Below are 25119 nucleotides of genomic sequence, written 5' to 3'. Positions count from 1 at the left end.
AGATCGATTGGAGAGAGAGATCGGATAATCGAGGCAGAAGCGATGGCGGAGAGAAGGGGGACTTCGGTGACGGCTTGTGTGTAGTTCGGGTGTGTTTTGAGTGGCGGTTAAATTGTAGCGGGAAATAAAATTAATAAAGTTAGTTATAATCGTTAAAATACTAATCTATAGTTGTTTCATATGTTTTATTATAAGCACACATACACATCAATGGTACACTCTAAGGAACACTAACGAACATGTTATATTCATATGTGATATATGTAACGAAAATAGCATTTGGGAGCCCTGCAACGATAACTGGCATATCGGGCGAATAGTACCACGGGAGAAAGGTGCAGCGAACGAAGAAACAGCGAACCCGATCGTGGCCGGAACACGATGTATACCACACGCGTGTGTGGGTGAGTGTTCGAGAGGCCGAAAAGGATGCGATTCGGATTAGGGATATCTCCTGATCATTCACAAGAGCTGAGCTTTTTTCTTCATTATTTTATCTTTCTTTGCGGGGATTAAAGTGCGTAAATAAAGTGTGATTGAAAGTAAAGTTATACTAACAACCGCCTACTATCGCGCTTATTTGTGCTAACAATATACAATAATTATTTTATCGCTTATATTATACTATATTATATCATAGTAATGCTTTATCTTATTATACTTGGGCTTCGCTGCGAAATAAATAATCATGTTATTTCTTTTTTCCGTATCAATCTCGAAGATTCAGCTTTTTTTTCAATTTCTTCATTCAACATCGATCAGACAATTTCGGTTCCTTTTCAACTGTTTTCCATTGTCTTTAACATAATTATTTTCTTGCCGTTGTATTGAAATTGAACTTGCGTTTATAGTTAATTTGTTATCAGTATACAAAGCCCGATGGCAAAGTGTAGCTACAGTTGTCGAGATAGAACAATTGCTTATATTAGTGTTATGAGTCACTCGTGCAATACAGGTATGTTTTCCCGGTTTAGTTTCCTAAGTGCATAGCATTACAGGATACCCTCGAGGTACTACGATTCGGAGATACGACAATTTTGTTGTTGACAGATCTTCTTCTATTTAGCGAAATGTGCCGGCCTATGCAGGATTTCGAGACTTATGCATTACCACGCAGTTGGATAGTAAGGTCTTGCTAAAAGGGTACGGTCCATATGAGGCTTGAACCCATAACGGGCGTGTTATTAAGTCATACCAATTGACGACTTTACTATGGAACAGTTCACAGCTGTTTTTTAGCTGAAATTGATAGATTAGAACAAAAAAATCCGCATTGATACAAGGTTTTGCGGCAGAACTCAAGACCGCGGAACACTTTAATGAATTGGCGGAAATCAATCGCAAAACTGCGGAACGATACGCAAAAAGTTGACAATACCGGGATCGGAGGATTTGTATCGCAAAACTGCGGCACACTTTTTCTGGCACACTTTCTCACAGCCTAGGGACATATAACTTGGAGTTGGCAGTTGGAGGCTGAAATCATGTAAATACTCCATACAAAACCACACATAAATCTAGCCTGCAATTTACAGTCTAGATTATTCTAGCCTCAAAGCTAGAATTAGATTTGAGTACCTGCTCGAAAAAATGGCACGGTGGTGTTTACATTTACCCCAAGGTGCATTAAAGAGATCTGGTGACGGAATCCAAAATCAAAGTGTATGTAGTCCAGGGGGTCTCAGCATTTTTACAGGGTTTCACACTTTATCTCAAGACCGCGGGACCTCTTCCCGAATCTGTCTTAGCCAAAGCCAAGATTGCGGTATGATGCTTGAAATCGTTGATGATACCTGAAAACGTTGATGATACCTGAATTCATCGGATGCAATGCTGAATCTGCGGCACATTTCTCGAAACACACTGGTCCGCGCCGAGGACATGCGGTCGAATATTTTTTTACACGGATAACCTTTGTGTACATCAGTCTATTAGAAACACTCAATTATCCTTTTCGTTTTTTTAACCAAAAAAAGACAATTTAATAAAATGAGTGAATGCATATTTGTTTAATTAAAATATTTACAAATGTTAAGAACGTAGTTTGAACTGTTTAAATAATCTTTTCTGGTAAAAACACGAAAAAATAATTCACTGTTTTCAGTACACTGATGTACACAAAGGTTATCCGTGTAAAAAAATATTCGACCGCATGTCCTCGGCGCGGACCAGTGTGTTTCGAGAAATGTGCCGCAGATTCAGCATTGCATCCGATGAATTCAGGTATCATCAACGTTTTCAAGCATCATACCGCAGTCTTGGCTTTGGCTAAGACAGATTCGGGAAGGGGTCCCGTGGTCTTGAGATAAAGTGTGAAACCCTGTATAACCATTTTTGAATACCACTTTTTCTCAAGACGGGTGAAAGCTTTTACTCAAAGCTTTCTGGAGGCTTGACGAATACACAAAACTTGGGATAAGCCCACCTGTATATTAAACTCACTTAGATAGCTGCTCGAAAACTGCTATACAATGCATACAGCTGACAGGCTGAAATTTCAGCCTACGAACTAAAAACGGAAAGGGCCCCATTAATTGTACTTGCGTCTCAATAATATTTCTGTTCTTTCACGTGATTTGCAACCTGCTATAAACAGTACTGAGTTTGACAATTATTGGCAATGAATTAAAAAAGATGAGCATAAACCATTAAATATAGTCGCTTATCCGGGGGCGGATTAACTGGGTGGAGGCTTAACCATGCGCATGAATTTGACAGCTGTTCAATAGTGACGAACATTTGCAGAGAAAGTCAAGTTGATAAACAATGGTTTTGTTTGTATAGATATATTTTCGAACTTTATTATTTTTTTATATTAATTTGACATTTCGTGGACCGTAAACCGTTAACCGGCAACCGTCAGAATAATCGGATTATCTTTGTTCTTTAGTATAGCCGTACAGGGTTTTCGAAATCACTTTCCAATCTGGATAACATTATTCACTGCTTGCAAAATGTGTTTCAACAGCTGACACGTGTTGTATGTGCTTCACAATAAAATTTAAATTTTTATAAAAAGATTTGCTACATAATATAAATAATTTTCAAATGCCATCGAAATATGCAAAAAAAACTAAAACATGTGTGTGATACAAATGCAACATTTGACATCTGTTGAAAACCATGTTGTAAGTCACATTTGTAACAGACAACTTTTTAATAAAATCAAAAGATAATGGGTTTAAGTAAACCGAGACTACCCGGTATAAGGTAGTTTTGCAGGTCACAAATGACTTGCAAAGAAGAATGTGAGATTTTAAGTATAGAGTTGATTAAATTATAAAATGCGGCCAATCGAGGGGGGGGGGATGTTCCAGGTTGGGATTTTCCCGGTTCACTATTCACTTCGAGTGCCGATTATTCATACTTCAATTCCAAATTATTATATCATAAAGCGTTTTCAAAAATCGTTATCTAGAGGATGGTAAGTAAAGACGGGCATCAAGGGAAAGATGAACACTTGTCATAAATTATGATAAAAGTTATTAGAGAATTATTCAACAATATAGTATCCAATCTGGAGGTGTGAAAACACATTTTAGAATCATGAGCTATCGGAATGGTTGTTCTTCGATTCTCGGAAAAGGTGAGGAAGGCAGCAATGTTTATCCATAACGCTAATGAAGAATCGATGGGTTAATGCAAACCTCGTGAAAACAAAGGAGCAAAGATCGGACTACAGAAACCACGCCAGAAGCTCAACCTGCGCGTATCACTGTGGGAACCTCGTCAACCGAGCGGAATGAAGGTTGAGGCCCCAAACAAAAATGCAAAATACCAATGTACAGGCGATGCCCAAGCGATTCAAAACGCTGCGAAGTAGTAAGAAAAATAGAATATGAAGTAGCCTTCTACATCCCGTTCTACTTTGGTTGCTTAGAGTCAGAAAAATGTAAAACATGTGGGTTCTAGGAAAGAGCTAAAAATGAGTTCTCGAGAGTGTACACACACACACGCGACGACTCACTCACGCTTCCATTCTGTTCAACGCCCCCCCCCTCACTCCCCCACAGATCTATTTTTTGATCATCACTTCTCCATCGACGGCGGTCGATGTGACGATGTGTGTTGTCGCGTGTGTGTTGTCGATTTGGTCACAAAAACTTTTTCTTCACACCAAATCTCTTACTTGGAGGAGTGTCGGCGTTCCGATTGGACCATCGCGACTTTGATCAGTGTGCGCGGTTAAAACGACCTTTTGTATTGTGTCGTACGTAGCGTGCGCGCCAAAATTTTAAGAGTGCGGGGAGAGTGTATGTGGGTGTGTGGGGATGAGGGAGTGAGATACAGAGACAAATTTGACACTGCAAACAAAACACGAGTTTACAAAAGATGAGTGCAAGGTAGTACGAATTGGCACACCATACCAGAAATGCACAAGAACCGATATTGGTAAACGTAAATATTGCAGCAGTGCGAATGAGAAGTACATATATTGCGTATCATATGTGAGAAACGGGATACGGGAATTGGGAACAATAAACAAAACATTCCGTTAACTGAAAATGCATTTGGTACGATGGTAAACAGTGATCGCAAAAGTTTGTGATAATTTCCCAGTTTTTTTTTTTTTTTAGAATAGGGTAACTGTACCAGTATTCGGCAGAGTACTTTTTTGCGGCAGGGTAACTAAAAACGTGTAATTACGCAAAAACGCGTTGAAATTGGTTACAACACATATTTTTTAAATATAAATATGCTCATTTTTTGTTTATATACGAAGTATCACATCATTTCCTTACATATTTATCAAAATATCAAACAAAATTTGCAGTTTTTCGGCATATTTGCTGTCAGTCAATAGTTCGGCAGGTTTCATGATTAAGAGAACCAGAGTACTAACACAATGAAATTGTAGTTTTTATGAAAGATTCTATGGTTTTAAAATTTATTTTAGCCTGATTGGAATTTTAAAATAACGAAAAACAGATAATTATTCACTTTAAATGCTGCCGAAAATAGGTACACGGTGAATGTAGATTTTTGACAAATAACACCACAAAATTAATAATTTAAGTACTTGTCAACACCAATCTTAGGAAAGTGAGAACGTAAAATCGTATTGAACATTTATGTCTATCTATTGGCATTGATTAAAACATTTACCGACCCATATTCGAGTTGCCAAAAATAGGAGCACAGCCTGCCGAAAATAGGAACACACCCTGCCGAAAATAGGAACACAGCCTGCCGAAAATAGGAACAAAAACTTTAATTGCATTTTTACGAATGGCTGGTATTATTGAATCCGTTCGTAGCGGCGGCGTACGTCCCGACACTCATTTTTTAACGTACTAGATGGTTGCTACAGTTATTCACCGCGGCATTGTAGGAGCGGGCTCAAGAAATGTGTTGCTATCCCTAAAATTTTATGTGAGCGCCGTACGTTCCCGCTACGAACGGATTCAATAATACCAGCCAATATCTCTAAAAACTACATTAAAATCGGCAAATAAAAAATAGACACATAATCGGCCTCAGCACAATTTTTCGATCGATCCGGCTGTCATTTTGGTGTCAGTTGACACTCATTTCGCCGCCAAAATGTTCTTTTTAATAGTCTTTTTGAAAACTGGTATACCATGACACTCACGAGCAAAATGAACTATGCTACAAAAATTCGATCGTTACGCTTTGTATGGGGAAAAATCCGCGACGCATTGAACTGCGGAAATTAGCGAATATCAGAAAAATGCGATAGATCAAGGTTAATGGTGTTTAAAAACGTTATGTAAAAGCAAGTTGGTAATTGTTTTGGTTCTTTTTCAATATTTTGGGTGATAAAAAATCATTTACTAATTATATAAAAAAATGGTTTGCCGACACTAAATACTGAACTCGATAGGAATCGACTTCATGTAAGAGTATGAAAGAAATAGTTATACTGTCAGTTTTACGTGAGCGCCTATCGATTTTTTTCGATCGAAAAATTGCGCTGAGGCCGAATACGATAGTTTATCGTTAAAAATAATGTCACTTTCATGAAAAATAATAAAAATTATTAAAGTAGGAGAAGTTTTTATGAAACTGTTGTAATACTGGTACATTTACCCTATTCCTGTTTTACCGGGTTTTCCCGGAAAAATAAAATTCCCAGCTAATTCCCGGTTTTACCCGATTGAGTGGCCATCCTGTACTTATTATTGAATAGGTTAATGAAAATTCCATTGATTTTATTGGTTTTATCTATGATTCGCCTACACATTGTTTTTGAGTAAGGGTAATATTTTGAAATAGATTGATTATCATACATTTCCCTACATTTCTATAATAGAACTGATAAGCTTTAAGCTCCTTATCATATGACTTAGAAATACATTTAAAAATTTGATAATTTGGAAGTATTAATTTATTTTATCTCCCTTTAATTTCCAAAGCATATTGAAACAGCCTTGAACGACACTAAAATTATGTTTTTTACAAAGTATTCATAATTACTATATATTTATTAAAACAGGGGCTTCAAAACTACGTAGTTGGGGCCAAATGTAGCCATGAAAGTCAATCATGCGGCTCGCGATTGCTTTGAAAAGGTTGAAATAATTTATAATTATCAGTAATTTTTATTAAAATATATATTTTAACTATTTTAAAACGACACTAAAAGTATTAGAGATCTAAAAGTATAAGTCAGTATTAGAGAACTGTGGAAATATTACATTTTCAGTTTGAAATTTGTTATAATAATAAGATTTTTAATTTCGTTTAACTAAAAGTAAAGCCAAAATGACCCTCAACAACACTACTTGCGAAGCAATGCGGCCTGTGAACTGAAAAATTAGAAGACCCCTGTGTTAAATCATTCAAAGTAGCTTTAAATGAGGTACTGATTCATAGAAGGTTTCAAAAATAAAAATAAAATTTACCATTGAATAGAATACTGGGTACAAACTTTTTATTTGATTTGATTTCATAGGTTTGTGATTTTTTAAGGTGAACATTTTTCTGTAAAGCTGCCTAACATGCTTTCAGGGACAATTCAAAATGACCAAGAGCGTTAGCATAAAAAAATATAAAAAATGCCTAATTTATATGGGTTTGCCATCGCTCGCATCGGCAAAACGTTCATGCACTATCATTAACAGTAACCCACGAGCCAATTTGACAGTGATAATCTATATCAGTGGAATTCTAATCGTGGTGGCCAAAAAAGCAAAGTAACTCCGCTCAGAACCGTGTGCGATAAAAAAACGGTACGGCCGAAAACGGAAATCTTGCAGTAATTTGTGGACATCGGACAGCACGTTCCGGCACCTAAAAAATTTTGTCACTTTTAAACAACAATCGGAGCATCTAACGAAAGCTGGACTTCGGATGACCGACGACCCTGGGTGACAAAAAGCTCCAACAGATTCTAAACAGGAAGACCGTTGGAAAAGTAGCTTAATCACAGTATGCGCTTGGCCGCTAGGTCGATGCAACTGACCAAACAGTGAAAAATTAACTGTGTAATATGAACGCAGAGGCAGACAATGACGCCATAACTCGCAGTGATGATTTAGGAGCGGGTGAATATCGATGTGATACCCTAGTCAGCAAATCGGTTCAACTTCTCCCAGCTGCGTCTAATTGAGAATTTCTGTACTATGATACGTAAACAATCGTTAAACAATTTTGTCGTGAAAACTGCAGAGGAATTGATAAAAAAGAAGGTAGAACTTAAACACCTCCCCGCGTGTTTTCGTTTGCCATGGCGATGTTTCCGTTTAACTGCCGGACGGCAGCTCTCATAGGCGTACGTTTTTTTTAACAAATTTGAATAATAAACTTTCATGGGAAGTTTAAGAAAAACAATTATCTGTCTTAGTTTTTTTTCCAAAGCCATCTTATTTAAGTCCGTTTTATTAGGGTTTACCAAGTCACTTTGCAATGTGTGCTACACATATGATGTGCTATTCAACCCACTTTTTCTTCAATGCTACAGCGGAGTAAAGGTAATCTTTTATGTTATGCAAAACAATACGATTGTTTCAACAAAAATAAAAAGCACTTACAATTTGCAGGTATAATAAACATCGCGGACAATTCCAGCTAGGAACCCCAATAGGTACGTTCGGCACGGCATATCTTTATTCGCGAAACTTTCCCCTTCCACCAGAAACAAGTCCAAAAAAGATTCGCCAATATTTTTGCGTTTACACACCACGAATCTTACCAGAATACAACGATCGTTGAAAGAAATGCAAAATATACAACCGTTAGAACATAGAAAACTTGGAAGCAATCGAAAACTAATGTTTAAACACGAAAAACACGATATTTTTCTCGTCCTGTCAAAAGATTGCAGGCAAATATTTTTGTTATCCATCCAGCGATAGATAGCTTGCATTACCTGAAAAAGATTCACCACAGGCTGCTAGACTTCCCCTACCTCAGTGAGAAAGTGTGTTTGACAGATATTTTCTGGCAGAATATGCCGTGTCTGAACGCGGCTAATGAAAAAGCTTCTTAAATGCGATGAAAATGCGTGCGGTGGAATAGAACATTAGCCGGCATCGCGAATAAATGAACACATTTTAACAGTCGTTTAAAGTTCATTTTGGTTTGACCGAATTCATTTGTTGTTCATTCCTGTTAAAATAAACGATCGTCAAAACAGTTAACGACTGCTCAAAATGGCATATAGGCCAACACGGGGGAAAAATTCGAGCAGTACAATTAAACGACTGTTAATTTGTATCGGATACGCTCTTGACATTCGTTTGTTTAACGACCGCATAGGACCAGTCGTTAAAATTAACAAATGAACGTAATGCGTTCGCGATGCCAAATAGCAATTTTTAACGACTCTGGTTAATTTTTAACGACTGTTAATTTTAAACTATTTCTTTCGCGATGCCAGCTATTATTTCGAGCCAATTGAAGTTGCACATCAGAATATTCATGGAATGAATTGAGCAGCACACATCGCAAAGCGACTTGATAAACCCAGTAAAGCAAACATTAGCCGACATCGCGAAAGAAAGAGTTTAAAATTAAGAGTCGTTAAAAATTAAGCACAGTCGTTAAAAATTAACCAGAGTCGTTAAAAATTGCTAAAATTTGGCATCGCGATCGCATTACGTTCATTTGTTAATTTTAACGACTGGTCATATGCCACTGTTAAACAAATGACTGTCAAGAGCATATGCGATGCATATTAACAGTCGTTTAGTTATAATGCTCAATTTTTTCCCCGTGTTTGCCTATATGCGATATCGAGCAGTCGTTAACTGTTTTGACGTTTTATTTTAACAGGAATGAACAACAAATTAACTCGGTTAAACCAAAATGAACTTTAAACGACTGTTAAAATGTGTTCATTTATTCGCGATATCAGCTATGATTCGGCATCACAAATAAATGAACACATTTCAAAGGTCGTTTGAAGTTCATTTTGGTTATACTGAGTTCATTTGTTGTTCATTTCTGTTTAAATAAACGATCGTCAAAAGAGTTAACGACAGCTCGATATAGCATATAGGCAAACAAACTCAAAAAATCGAGAAGTAATATTAAACGACGTTTCCCAACCCAAGAGACACTTGCTTGAAATTATTTTCCCATATCTGCTCGATTTGTATATAATACGCTTGAAATTGTGGATTTGTGTGTGATTAAGTGTGTTGAAAGCGCCAAGATTTTGTAAATTAGACGTTCTTCTATCGATGGACGATGCCGTCGAGCTCATTTTTCATTCATAGCTATGATTTTTTGATGAAAAACAAAAGTTAATTTTGCGTGACGTTATTCTATAAAAATGGGCATAATTTAAGTTTAAAATGGCTACATGATCAACAATAACGATAGGAAACATCAATTCCAACATTTTAACAATTCTTAGTAATGTAGCTCTCGAAATGATCACGATTTCTTATCGGGAACAAAAATGAAATTGCTGGTTATGCAAGATTTAACTGGTCAAGACGGGTATTTGTAGAACATTTAGATTTGCTAGTTATGAGCATCTACATTGAAAAATTCGTTACAAGGGGTTCGATTGAAAATGCTGTTTTAAATATTGCTTAATGTGCCACAGTAGCATCTTCAATGGCTCCTTCCTCTTCAAGCTTTGACAAAAACTTCATCATACGAGTTTGCGGATCCATTTGACGGGCTAAATCAATCAAATCTAATAGTTTTTTGATTCCGACAAAAATTCGACGTCCTTTTAAACGTTTGTAAATAGCAGCCAGTTCATTGCGACCGAACACGTCTGGTTCCTGCTCGAGTACTGCAATTAAATGATCCGCAGTAGAAAGGTTCGGTACATGTAGTACTGCAGTAAATGCCGAAAGCATTTCCATATCCTCTAACACTTGCCTAGAAATATTATATGAAAGATAGAATGAGTAAATATGACTAACATTTTCATAATTCAAATGCTTACCTTCGGCTAGTCGTACACAAAATGAGAAGTTTTTTCCCTTTTGGAGGAGACTTTTTCAGTAATACCAATAATGCTTGAAGCGTTAGATTAGAGTATCGAGGACCAATTGGTCCATAATCTAACAGTCTCTCGATATTATCCACTAGGATACAGCTGAATGTGGAGCGATAAGCGTCGTCGAAGTACTAATATTAAGGATAGATTTTAATATTGATGATTTTTTTTTGTTTGATCGTAAATATACAGGTAGTTCCCAAGATACGCAGTCTCTGTTATACGCGGATTCTGAGATACGCGATATTTGACAGTTTATTAAGCAAAGGATGTCAATAGAAAAATAATTTCTCTTACTGTCAAATGTTAAAATTCATTGAAAAAGGTACAAAGTGTAATCTTTATTCAAAATCATATCGAAAAATTAATGAAGTAGCTAAAACCACCCGTTACAAGCAAAATTTTAAGGAAATTTGCTATATTTTGACTGATGTGTTATTCGACGTGAATTGGAAATTCAAAACACGTGCTTTTTTCTCGGTCCCGATTTATAGCGTATCTCAGGGACAACCTGTATAAGTATACAGGGGGTTCCAAGCTTGTTTCGTTATTCCCGAAAATTATTGGCTGTTTCCCATACTTGTTGGAGTGTTCCCATGATGTTTTGGGCGTTTCCCAGAATATTGTGGTTAAATTGTATTGATGTCTAATCGAACGATACCAATAAATCGTTGGAACAAACCAAAACTGTATGGAAAACGATGAAAAATCGTGAAAAGAGCTCCAAAAATTAATGGGACCAACCAATCAATCATGGGTAACCCTGTATTTAGAATTCGTTACTTACCTTACGTATTTGCAGACATTTAGCACCCTCGCTAAAACCAACCATCTCATCAGGACTGCATACTTTTACGAACGGAAAATCAGAAAGTTTCGCTAGTTTAGCAGCCAGCGCAGTTTTTCCCGCATTTGGGGGGCCTTCTAAAAGCACTGAAACTAATCCAGAACCTTCTGTTCCTCGAGCTTGTTCTGTGTAAAGAGCACCATCTTCAAGAATATGAGCCACTGGTAGGCCCCAATTGATAATGCCCCTTGTTAAATAGTTTTCTAGGGCTTCTGCTGCTGTGCCAAAAGCCTAAAATAATGCAATATTAAATAATGATGAAATTTAATTATTATATATTGAACACGCATTAAATGGAACATTTACAATTCTTTTAAAAAGTTGCGAAATTGAACCCTACACAGTTTAGCCCGAGCAGTGCTGGAGGTAGGTGAGCGCGCCTTTATAGTTTTGTCCGAGCTATGCTCGGGCCGTTCTTATCTCCTTTATTTTACCTCCATCGCTTTGCTTACTACGGTATATAGGCTAGCAATGTTCGTACGTATGAGTTATTTTCGCATATGAGTATTCGATATAAAGAATAAATAAACTACATATAGCCTGTATCGCGAACAAATGAATACATTTTTACAGTCGTTTAAAGATCATCTTAGTTTAACCGAGTTCATTTGTTGTTTATTCTTGTTAAAATAAACGATCGTCAAGACAGTTAACAACTGCTCGATATCGCATATAGGCAATTATAGGGAACGAATTCAAGCAGTACAATTAAACGAGTGTTAATTTGTATTGTATACGCTCTTGACGATCGTTTGTTTAACGACGGCATAGGACCTCGTTAAATAAACTCGATGCGTTAGCGATGTCAAATAAACGTGGTTAAACCAAAATGAACTATAAACGACTGTTAACATGTGTTCATTAATTCGCGATGCCGGCTATAGTTTAAGAACGATTCGGGAAAGTTTTCCACGGTCTTGAAATAAAATGTGAAAGCTGGTCGTTATAAATAACGATGGTTAAAAGCGTATGGGATATATATTGAAAGTCTTTGATTGTACTGTTCATATTTTTTTCCCTGGCTTTACCTATATCTGATACCTATTTTAACGATCGTTAATTTTAACACTATTTAGCGTTTATTTAGCACTATCAAATATAATAGCCAGTTATGTTTCCTGGGGTGGCAGGAATAATTGAATTTAAATATTAATATCTGGTAACAGATAGGGCGTATTATTTTGAAATTTTGCCAAAAGATCACCAAATGTTAAATAACTTTGTCATGTGTGAGATTTGGGCAATTTTTGTGTTTTTCTATTATACAGAATAATTCATTGATACCCATAAATGGTCAACATATATGAATAATGTAAAATATTAATGCAAAATAATCTTAATGCGAGAATATTGATGCAAAATAACAATTCCTGCGATGAATATAAATAGTGCAGCCATATGTATTTTTGTTTTAACTAGTTAATTTGGCCCGGTTGCAGGGTTTCGCAACAAAACCTCAGACTTATTTATTGACTGCATAGAGCATTTAAAGATTTTCATGCAAACATGTAGATAAGCAATCCTGATATCTTTTGATGTCTTCTAAAAAATACTCTTTATGATCGTGTTGCTATCTTGATACAGATTTCAATCAAATTCTTATCCCGGATAATAGCCCATATTTTTCCATATTTTTGTCTTATTTACAATAAGTGGTACATATTACTTTTTCAATTAGATTAGCAATCGTGATCCACTTTTATCCTCAGTTTATTTGACTATCGGCTAGACTCGTGGTCTACTCGTACGACTTAACAACATGCCCATCATGAGTTCAAGTCCCTATAGCACCATCTGCCCATACGTATGACTGACTATTATCCTACTATGGGTTATCAAAAAGTTATTGAAAACCAAGCCCCTCTGTGGTACAGGTAGGTCTTGACCAACTACGGTTGTTGTGGCAAAGAAGAAGTTTGACTATTCCATTATCATTGGCCATTTTTACAACCGCATACGAAATACTAAAATTTAAATTAATCGTTCTGAACTTATGGAGTAGCTACTATTTAACATCGCTCGAGATACATAGCTACACAGATATAAAATTTATGGTCGTGCGATCGAACATACCGACCACATTAAGGACCTAGGAGTCATACTCGATACAAAGTTGACATTTGAACGGTATACAAATGAAATGATTTCCTGGTGTAATCATCTGCTGGGGTCTAGTCCGTATGACAAAAGAATTTAAAGACCCAGTTTGCATCAAGTCGCTATACTGCAGTATTGTTCGTCCTGTAATGGAATATGCGTCGATGGTTTCGAAGCCAGCAACCCTACGACAAGTTGAGAAACTTGAATCTGTCCAGCAAAGACACTCGCGCTTCGCGATCCGTCTTCTCCCTTGGTCGCCAGACAGCCAGCTCCCGCCATGTAATTTGAGGCTCTTGCTTCTCGGTCTCCAACCAATCTCCGTTTTTCACCGCATAGCGCAACAACAATTCGTGGCTGCCCTGCTAACGAACAACATCGACTGCCCATCCCTACTCGGGCACTTGTATGCGCCCACCACCTCTCTGCGTTCTAGGTCATTGCTCACTCGACGACGAACTGTATACGGCCACAATGATCCACTTAGTTCGATGAGTAGGGCATTTAATGAAATGAATCATTTATTCGATTTTTTCAACACTTTCCTATATTTCAAAAATAGCTTAAAACATGGGTTTTAACGGTGAACACATCTCTATGTGATTGATGTCCTACCTTACATTAGATTAGAAACTAAGATCATTCTCCGGGATCATTGTTATCCATTTAATGTAACGAATAAATAAAAAATAATAAAAAATAATTTAATGTCATGACATGTTCATATGACATATGGGTCTGAATTAGTGATGGGAATAGTTCCGAAAATTGAGAAACGAAACGAACCTGCCAATCTGAAGAAAAAAGAACGGAATGCGGAACGCAGGTTCAAGATAACCTGTCATGTTTACGCATTTTTCAGTTGCTCACTGTATTAACTTGATATCTTGAAAGTATTCATTTAACATTGTGTAACATCTTTTATGTGCAATAATCACACAGTTTCAATTGAAGCAAAGCTAAATAACAGTTTATTGAATATGTAAAACTATTCCTCTTAAAAGAAAAACGCTTAACTTAAGTATACCGCTGTACAGTGCATTTTATATTAACAGGTCGAGATATGTTGTTGTTTATGTTTTTAACTAATATTGATCATTTTTCTCTTTTTATTTTTCTAATTAATGATTTAAATTGGAATTGTTTTGCAACGCACACTACACTTATTGAATTAATATTTCTCAATAGAAGCAGCTAGCATCAAATCATCGGTATATAAGAAATTTACGGTGCACTAACGGGGTTTCCATTTGTCTAGTAGTGCACTTTAAGATTTCAGGAAAACATTCAAGTGAGTTTTTTTGAATGCGCAACGGAACAGCTTAGCACCAAACACATAGCAATTCATTGATTATCACAATCCAGTCAAAATAACTCACCAATGCTAATAATATCCATATGGCAAATAAGAAGCAATTCATTGATTGCACTTACCGCTAGCGCTGGATTGTCTCTTTAAATTTTGGCGATTAGCTTCTCACTTCATCACAAATCTCTATCCTTTTCTGGCTTCAAAGCGCTGGTGTTGTACCGTTATCTCTGAGAGAATATGGCGTGCGCTGTTATCAGTCACATAGACAGAATGTGTATGTGTATCCATACAGAACAGCAAACGAAAAGAGAACGACGTTCTATACCGGATCGAAAAAAACGCTGAGACATTCATTTGTACCTAGTTTTGCAGCTCCGATGGATTCACAAAATTCACAAACTTTTCAAGCGAGTACAAAATTGTCTTACTTTTTATTTAAACGTTTTGAAGCACACAACAAAACACTACTACGCATGATCAAATGGATCACTGGGAATAATTTGATAATTGTTGATCAACTTTCAACACGTCGGTAGAAGAAAACAATTATTTCTTGCAATTTTAAAACCTCAATGTTTCAATACTCTACCATTGCTGGAAGAAAGGAAACGCCGCAAAGAAATAAAAATCATCCAAGCAACCATAGTCGGTTACCAACACCGTTCTATAATGAGTAACTTTTTCCTATATGAAGATTCTATAGTGAGCAATCGTCACTTATGAGCGTAACGTGAGTATAACATGTGAGCATCACCTTTTACTTCGTTTTGCACAGGGAGATTCAATAACACTTCCCTGAATGAATGAATACTTAAATGTTTATTGGTATTTTTCTTTTAAGTTCATGAATACATTTGCATTGCGAGATTTAGCGTTACGCTCACTTTTCTCCGCTGTGGAGGTTTTTGCCAGGAGGCAGTTTGATTTTGATTTTTAAAGAGTATTAGGCTTAGAGCCCTTTGATTACGTCAAATTAAACTGAACTAAAATTAAAATAACTTATATACTTTACACTATTACTATAGAGGAGCAAGAAAAAAAGAATGAATTCTAAAAAAAAGGAAAAGGAAAAAAGTGCTAATAATTATACAAAAAGTGCACTTCGAAGGGAAGAAAATAATGTTAAGCATTTTACTTAAAAGCGTTCTGTTATTATATAACCAATGACATCAATTGGATGTATACTGGTTATATTATACAGTTATTCTAAACTGGTCCAGTAAGGGGTATCTGCAATGAGTCGTAAAAATGGTTTGACCCTACTTGAACCCTGCTGTTGGTAGGAGCGCTACTTTTCCAAACCGGAACACACCTCCTTGGGGATAGTTGATAGCCACTAAACATGTAAACCAAAAGTGCTTGGCCCAGGGAAACATATACAAAAATGGTCAGGGAAATAACTTTGTCATGTATACGGTTTTGGCTATTTTTTGTTATATTCATTTTTGTATAATGACTCATTTATACCCATTAATAGTTAAAATGAGAGAATATAAACGCAAAATAACAATTCCTTCGATTAATATTGTGTAGTCACATCGATCTTAGTTATAATGTGAGTTTTCAAAACATCTCCTATACAGCACATATTATTTAGAATATTATCTAAATGACAACATACATTGTTTACATGATCGCTTTTCAATGAAACATCTTGTTGGGAACAAATCTATACTTAACATTTAACTGTTGTTTTGCCGATATAATGATCAAAACAAAGCAAAACAATGAAAATACGACAATAGCAAGCAAAATTGTATTAAAAATCATTAATTTCGTCATTTTTTAGTTTGTTTATATTCAGTAATACTTCCCTGGTGGCCATGGCTATCATATATGATAACCATCAAAAATGTAAATAAAAAGTGCTTGGCCCCCAGGGAAACATAAACAAAACTGGTCTGACAAGTGTTAACAGGAATAAACAACAAATGAATTCGGCTAAACCATTGATATTCAACCTTTTTCCAGCTTTTCTCATACGTAGGGGGTGCATGTAGGATTTCATTCGCCACTCACAAGTTCATGGGTGGGGGAAGAGCGAGGCAACCCATGGTATTAGGCGAAATTTTGATTAAAAATCCTTCTCTCCCTCCACCAAATTTAAAATTCCCCCTAGGAAAGAGGGGGCGGGGGGATTCTCCACAGGTTGAAAACCGCTGCGCTATACCAAAACGATCATTAAATGATAATTAAAATTTGTTCATTGCTTCGCGATGCCGGTTCCCAAGCGAGTCAACACGCTCGAAAGTAGTAAGGAAAGTAGAAATGAAGTAGCCTTCGGCCGCGGGGCCACGGGGCTTTCTCAAGCTGAGAAAACATTCTCAAGCACTCATTTAAGTTTCTCAAGCACTCAAAACTTGTTCTCAGACTCAAGCCCGTGGCCGTCGTCAGTTTTTTCTCACCCTGAGAGACTGATATAGACACTCAAGCTTTATTCAGAGCTTTAAATAGAAAAACAGTTTTTAATCGCATATTTTTTTAACGTTTTCAATTATAAACATCGAATACATTTTCCAAAGTGATTTCCGATAAACAAATAGCACAATTCTCCATATTTCAGTTAGCCGATCGCTGCATCGTCAACTTTCTCAAAGATTCTCAAAGATTCTCAAAACCGATTTTGTTCCGATTCGACAAACGCTGAGAACGAGGTTTTCTCAAAAGCACTCATGAGTGCTTGAGAAAATGAGCGTTGAGAATCCCCATGGCCCCGCGGCCTTCCGATTCAACAAACGCTGAGAACGAGGATTTCTCAAAAGCACTCATGAGTGCTTGAGAAAATGAGTGTTGAGAATCCCCATGGCCCCGCGGCCTTCTACTTCCCGTTCTACTTTTGTTGCTTAAAATCAGAAGAATTTAGAAACATGTGGGTTCCAGGAAAGAGCAAAAAATGAGTTCTCGCGTATACACTAGTGATGTGCTGTATGGAGCGCACTCACGACTCCGATCCGACTCCGACTATTGTTAGTTCGATTCCGACTCCGGCAAAATGGAACCACTAGATCCGCCCGGAGTCGGAGTCGTTCGGAGTCGTTCGGAGTCGACCAGAGTCGTCCGGAGTCGACGACTCCGAACGACTCCGAACGACTCCGAACGACTCCGAACGACTCCGACTCCGAACGACTCCAAACGACTCCGGACGACTCCAAACGACTCCGAACGACTCCGAACGACTCCGGACGACTCCGACTCCGGGCGACTCCGGACGACTCCGGACGACTCCGAACGACTCCGGGCGACTCCGAACGACTCCGAACGACTCCGAACGACTCCGACTCCGGGCGACTCCGGACGACTCCGGACGACTCCGGACGACTCCGAACGACTCCGGACGACTCCGAACGACTCCGAACGACTCCGGATGACTCCGACTCGGGACGACTCCGGGCGACTCCGGGCGACTCCGCACGATTCCGAACGACTCCGGATATTGCAGCGCGGACCTACCCTCCGGAGTCGATTCCGAATTTATCGGAGTCGGATCGGAGTCGACTCCGGATTTTTGCCAACTTTACCCATCACTAGTGTACACCACAAACACGCACGCAACCGACTCACACTCACGCTTACCTTCTTGTTCTACGCCCCTCCCCCTTCTCATTCGCCCCACAGATCTATTTTTAGAACATCACTCACTTCCATCGACGGCGGTCGATGTGACGATGTGTGTCGTCGCGTGTATGTTGTCGATTTGATCAGAAAAACTTTTTTCTTCAGACCAAATCTCTGACTTGGAGCGTCGGCGTTCCGATTGAACCATCGCGACTTTGATCAGTGCGCGCGGTTAAAACGACCTTTTGTATCGTGTTGTATGTAGCGTGCGCGCCAAAATTGTAAGGCCGCGGGGCCACGGGGCTTTCTCAAGCTGAGAAAACATTCTCAAGCACTCATTTAAGTTTCTCAAGCACTCAAATCTTGTTCTCAGACGCGAGCCCGTGGCCGTCGTCAGTTTTTCTCACTTTGAGAAACTGATATTGCCACTCGGAGCTTTAAATAGAAAATATATTTTTGATTGCATTTTTTTTTTCAATTATAAACATTGAATACATTTTCCACAGAGATTATCGAAAAACAAATAGAGTCAACACGCTCGAAAGTAGTAAGGAAAGTAGAAATGAAGTAGCCTTCGGCCGCGGGGCCACGGGGCTTTCTCAAGCTGAGAAAACATTCTGAAGCACTCATTTAAGTTTCTCAAGCACTCAAATCTTGTTCTCAGACGCGAGCCCGTGGCCGTCGTCAGTTTTTCTCACTTTGAGAAACTGATAAAGTCACTCATGCTTTATTTGGAGCTTTAAATAGAAAATATATTTTTGATCGCATTTTTTTTTTATTTTTTTTTTTAATTATACACATTGAATACATTTTCCAAAGTGATTACCGAAAAACAAATAGCACAATTGCTTATATTTCAGTTATCCGATCGCTGCATCGTCAACTTTCTCAAAGATTCTCAAAGATTCTCAAAACCGATTTTGTTCCGATTCGACAAACGCTGAGAACGAGGATTTCTCAAAAGCACTCATGAGTGCTTGATGAGCGCTGAGAATCCCCATGGCCCCGCGGCCTAAGAATGCGCGGAGAGTGAATGTGGTTTTTTGGGGGTGGGGGAATGAGATACAGAGACAAATTTCGCTGCACATTAACAAATACATTCTCACTGCACGGGTTGAACTGCGAATACTCAGTTCTGAGAGAATATACTCGAGCGCTCGCACATGAGTGCAAGCAAGCGGGGTATAGAGGATAGAGCGAGACAAACGATTATTTTGCTCCAAGGTTTCTACTGATAATGATGATAAAAAAATAGTAATGATAAACCACCAAGCATAACCATATGGACAATCGTTTTTCGATTTGCGGAAAATCCGAAGAAGATAGATAAAACAGTGTAGACATGAATTGTGAAAAATACTATTTCATATATTTCCATATATGTGTCCTAAATTTTAGGACAATTTTTTCATTACTTAAAGGGTTTCCCGCGATTTTTTTTTGGTTGGTTCCATAATTTCTTAGTTGCTTCCCTTTTTTTGTGTGAGCCCTCGATTTTTTAATCATGAAAAAATTGTCCTAAAATTTAGGACAAAGTTTCCCAGAATTTTTGGTTCAATTGAATTGATGTCCAATCGGACGATACCAATAAATGATCTAAATCAATGGGACACGATAAATAAATCATGAGACGAGCCCAAAAAATTGTGGACACCGATTAATAAATCGTGCAAACCCTGTATTTAAAAAATAAATTTAGGGTCCTATCATAACTATAACATCATACACACACATATGGAAAGATTAGTAAAAATTGTTGTTATTTATTTTTTGGTTTATGAGTTTTATAACAATAATTGTAATATATTCTTTAAATATCAAAAGCATTATTTTTTAAATTAATTAATGTTTTCAAAACACAAACCAAACTCTGCAAAAATAAATGCTATAAATGATTTGGAATTGACATCATAGCTTTATTAATTTAGTTGATAACGGTTCAAAACTGATGATTAAAAATAATTAATAATAATAATAAATGTCAGGAATTTATGAACCATAAGATGTAAATTATAAATACTTACAGGTTTGATATCGTTTTCAAAGGCATGTAAGAAATCTTCTCTAGTGACCATCAACTTTTCCATGGCCGCAGGATCCACTTCGACCTTCGAAGCTGCTTTTATTAGTCTATTCATTGCGGTTGATTGCGCTGCACGTACCAATCCTTCCAGTTCAGCACCGCTAAAATTTTTAGTCTTTTGACCAAGCTCGCGCAAGTCTACGTCAGGAGCTAACTTTTTAAACTCCTTCATGCGTCTAGTATGTATATTCAAAATTTGCACACGACCTTCTTCATTAGGAAGACTGATTTCCATTTGAACTTCTAGACGACCAGGTCTTAACAATGCTTCGTCTATCATATCTCTTCGATTGGTCATTCCAATTACCAAAATGTTGTTTAATTGCTCAACACCATCTATTTTTGCCAACAGTTGGTTGACAACCGTATCATGCACACCAGAATTTCCGCCGACAGTACCACGAGCTTTACAAATTGCATCTATTTCATCGAAAATTATTATGTGTAAACCACTTGCTGGTCCAAGCTGAAAAGTAGTTTTAAATTAATAAGATTTTAGAAATAATCCGTTCTTAATGCATAAATACAATTAGAAGCATTCGTGATTAGAATAATGTTTAACGGAATAAGTTTATTGCATTTTTCTTATTAAATATCTACTTACTCTTTTTTCTTCCTCTTCGGCATCAGCGAATAGTCGACGCACATTAGCTTCTGATTCACCGACATATTTATCTAAAATCTGCGGACCATTTACTATCTTTGGTTCTCGAGCATTTAACATTGTTCCAATTTGTCGCGCCATAAGTGTTTTACCAGTACCAGGAGGTCCATATAGAAGAATGCCCTTTACGTGTTTACATCCCAGTTGTTCAACCACCTCTGGTGGGAAAACACGCGAAGCAAAAGCACGTCGAAATATCGCATTAAATTCACGATCCAATCCACCAATGCCCATTCTTCCAAAATCCCAATCAGGATTAATGATAGACTGTCTCACAGCCGTTACCCGACCTTTAGAACGTCCAACAAGATTTAACCCAGAGCTTTCAGCTTTTTCAAACGTCACAACAGTGTTTGCAAGCAATCGACCAAAATTTACTCGTTTAGGTTCTACCGGACCGTTACCAGATCCACTGGATGATGCACCACCAGCCATGGCTGCGGCATCAATTACCTCAAGAGTTTTCACTGCTAGGCATAGCAATTTTTTATCTTGAAAACTGAAAACCAATGGCTGTCCAACCGTAACAGCTAATCCTGCAAACTGAAGCAAAAAGTCTCTTGCCATTTGATCACTATCGTATGGCTCATGTGTTACACTGAAAATTTTGAGAGAAAAAAAAACAATGAAGAGCTGGACTTGTAAGATTAAAAATCTAGAGTAAACATGCTAATACTTACGTTTTTTTCTGTAGAAAATCTACCTCAAGAGCAATACTGCAGAGAACTTCAGATGATCGTTCGAAATGATATGGTTTGACGCTAATGTCTTGATTGATTGAAAGTGTCGCCCACTTCCGTTGAAGTAATGAAAACCCTATGGTTCCAGGATTAATTTCACCAGAAACCGTACGTTCGATGTAAAAAATGAAATGCTGACCAGGTGCTGTAGATAGATCAATATATCTGTAAAAAATATAATTTTATCGGTATTATATTAAATTATCGCTATTATAGAAGGTCGTTAGAGACTTCACAAGTTTTGTTAACCCGATAACGTAAATCTGATTTAAAGTACCATGAATTATTTAATATGAAAATATTACCTGTAGGAGTATTGTTGAAAAATATTGGAAAAGTGTTTTGATACTAATATTTCATCAAGGCATGATCTACCAACTACTATCACTTATACCAGCACATTTATGATCCTGGAAACAACAAGTCTCCCGCATAACGAGTAAGGCGCTGGTACGGATTAAACTCGTTGTATGATATTGCATTTTATTATGGGGACTTAGTCTATCACAGCACCAGTTTCTCAAATCTTTTCTCAAGTGTAACTGTTTTATAGTTTTACTCCTTGGACATTTTTTATTCCCTCAATTTTTATTGTAATAAATGATAATTATTAATTTCTGATTGTAATTACATGCAATAAGTGTGGTTGAAATTAACTACATCAATAAAAAAAAACCGCAAAATAGAACACATTCCGTCACTCTCATCTAACAGAAAGCTGTTTAACAAAAACTGGTCCCCGTTTGAATAAATAGCCGGCATCGCGAGATAAAAAGTTAAAAATTAACAGCCGTTAAAAATTAACCAGAGTCGTTAAAAATTGATAGAATTGGGCATCGCAAACGCATGGAGTTTATTTGTTAATTTTAACACATTTTTAATCCCTCAATTTTTATTGTAATAAATGATAATTATTAATTTCCGATTGTAATTACACGAAATGAGTGTGTTTGAAATTAACTACATCAATAGAAAACCGCTAATGTATCCAATTTGTGGAAGGGCAATGGAGGAGCCGATATAATGACGAGCTATACGAGATGTACGGCGACCTCACTGTCGTACAGCGTATTAAGCTCGCCAGGCTCCGGTTTGCTGGACATGTACGCATGGAAACGGACGACCCAGCCCGTAAAGTCTTTTTAGGCCGTCCACAAGGACATAGGAGGCGTGGTAGGCCCAAATTGAGGTGGCAAGATGGCGTGGAGGCGGCCGCCATTAAGGCCGGGATAACGGACTGGCAGACGAAGGCGCGAGACCGTGAGCGGTTTCGGGCACTCCTGAGGCAGGCCAAGACCGCAAAGCGGTTGTAGCGCCGGATAAGTAAGTAAGTGATAGAAAACCGCAAAATAGAACACATTCCGTTACTCTGATCTGACACAAAACTGTTTGACAAAAACTGATCCCCATTTGAATTAATGTCCCCGTAATGCAAATGTATGTCAACATGCTTCGTTCAGTTTAAAGTGTCAAACAAGAGAAAAATAGTTATGCTAAACACGCATCATAAAATTAAATCTGCGTTTTGAACACTTTTTCTCAAATGATTGAGTCACATAATTGGCCTTATAGTGTGCCCCTTAGTGTTTGAATCATAGCGCATGTGAAGTTAGTGTTCCGATTGTGTGCGACATGATAAGTTACGAAAACGGAGCAGTGTCTAGGTCGATCATGTGTTAGAGCGTGTAGTGTATTTGTATTCGTCAATTAAGTATACAGGTAAGCATAACCTTTACTCTTGCATACCGTTCTGTTTGGCACTCTCCCACGATGGAAATGTATCCTAACTCTGATTCCGACATGGAAGAGAAAGAAACTAAAATAGAGAAAGCCTGGATGTCCGCATAAGGATCCCCAAGCAGCAAAAAACATAGTGAGTGATAGTGTAGGGAGCTTCTGATTAAATTCGTAAATTCGCTCCGACTCTTACATTCTTAATGCGAATCCGACCCCGAAAAAATTATGTTTCGAATCCAGCTTCTTCCAATCTAGACCCAGATTGCTCTGACTGAAATGGGATCACTCAGTTGGAGTCCAAATGGCTTCGATTGAATCCATTTTACTAGTACGATTAAATAGGGTAAATGTACCTATAGTGGTGGTAGTACCAATAGTGGTGGTATTGCACTAAAATGCGGTTCATACGGCAAATTAAAAGTTATTAAGTTATTTACGTTAGTGTGAAATGTTCTTTAGCCTTTTACAAAGGGTTTAAAATTTAAATGGGGCCATTCCGTTACTTAGTGACCGAAAAATCCATTATTTTGTGAAATGAGTCAACATTTTTCCAAAATCCTTAGGATTTCATAACGAAACTCATTTTTCTGTTAACGTTCTAAATGACCACATAACCACGCAATTACTAGTTTTTCAACATAACTGTTATGAAATATTATTGTTTTACCAAAATTATTTGCCTTTTGACCATATTTATGCATTTTTAAGTGTTTTTTACCATAGTGCCATTATAGGTACACAAAACAGGCATGTTCCTATAGTGGTTATAGTTATAAAATCAATAAAAACGGGTCGTTTTAGATTTTTTCGAGGATATTTTCGACATGTCGTACTGTTTTCACTAAAATAAGCAACAGAAATGAGTTTTATGTAGGAAATTTATCAAAAACAGGCCAAAATTCGCTTATCTGCCTGAATGAAAAATTGACTTCAAATCAAGCACACTCTTCCGGGTTTAGTTTGACGACAGGTGTGATGCAGTACTTTAGTCAATAGTTTCATCGATCAAATTTATACATTTTTTTTACGATCAAATTACGGAAGAAACCAATATTATGGCAGTAATCCTTGCTATTCACACGAAAACAGCTTCTAAACTAAGTTTCATTGATATTATACACCGTTTTTGATGCATCTTTGTTTACCACCACTATAAGAACACAATAAGACGACTATAGGAACCATACCACCATTATAGGTACAACGAAGCAGCCACAAAAAATTGTATTTTTTCGTAGATTTGATGTATTTCAAGGTGAAAATGGTTGTGATTGCGAAGATAACACATATTACAATTGATATGTGTTAAAATATTCAGAAAATGTCCTTCCTGACACTTTAAATCCATTAAAACATATCGATACCACTACAAATTGCACCACTATTGGTACATTTACCCTACCGTGTTTAATTTGTGTAGCAAAATACTTACATTACCAAAGAAAGCTTGCAAGCAACCCTAGCCCGTAGCTTTAATTTTTGTCTTCATAGCTACACACATCCATCTATCAAAATACTTCTTTCAACCCTCAATTGTCCAAATGCTGATTAAAAAACAGTAGAACTCGTTCCTTTGATATCTTCAACTTTGAACCGTTGAAGCAGCGCGAAGCGCAAAGCGGCTTTTAGACTTGTAGCAACAGAATATCAACCGAAGGTTA

The 25119-nt window shown here is 37.3% G+C and overlaps 1 protein-coding gene across 2 annotated transcripts in view; it reads right to left on the bottom strand.

The window, feature by feature from the left end:
• Positions 1-2770: 2770 nt before the first annotated feature.
• The window catches only part of LOC120952637 (vesicle-fusing ATPase 1-like), a 43614-nt gene continuing 21265 nt past the window's right edge, over positions 2771-25119 (bottom strand). For both annotated transcript variants that reach the window (XM_040372064.2, XM_040372063.2), the window contains exons 4-9: positions 21662-21886; positions 20922-21579; positions 20259-20783; positions 11211-11501; positions 10370-10554; positions 2771-10302 (exon numbers count right to left, since the gene is read on the bottom strand). In XM_040372064.2, coding sequence (XP_040227998.1) covers positions 10005-10302; positions 10370-10554; positions 11211-11501; positions 20259-20783; positions 20922-21579; positions 21662-21886 — 2182 coding nt within the window. In that variant the 3' untranslated portion in view covers positions 2771-10004. The remainder of the gene's footprint in view (positions 10303-10369; positions 10555-11210; positions 11502-20258; positions 20784-20921; positions 21580-21661; positions 21887-25119) is intronic.

This window comes from Anopheles coluzzii, chromosome 2, assembly GCF_943734685.1.
Source record: "Anopheles coluzzii chromosome 2, AcolN3, whole genome shotgun sequence".
NCBI classification, from domain to species: Eukaryota; Metazoa; Arthropoda; class Insecta; order Diptera; family Culicidae; genus Anopheles; species Anopheles coluzzii.
Note: the sequence above shows the minus strand (reverse complement) of the source record. Positions and strands in the feature narration are given on the sequence as shown.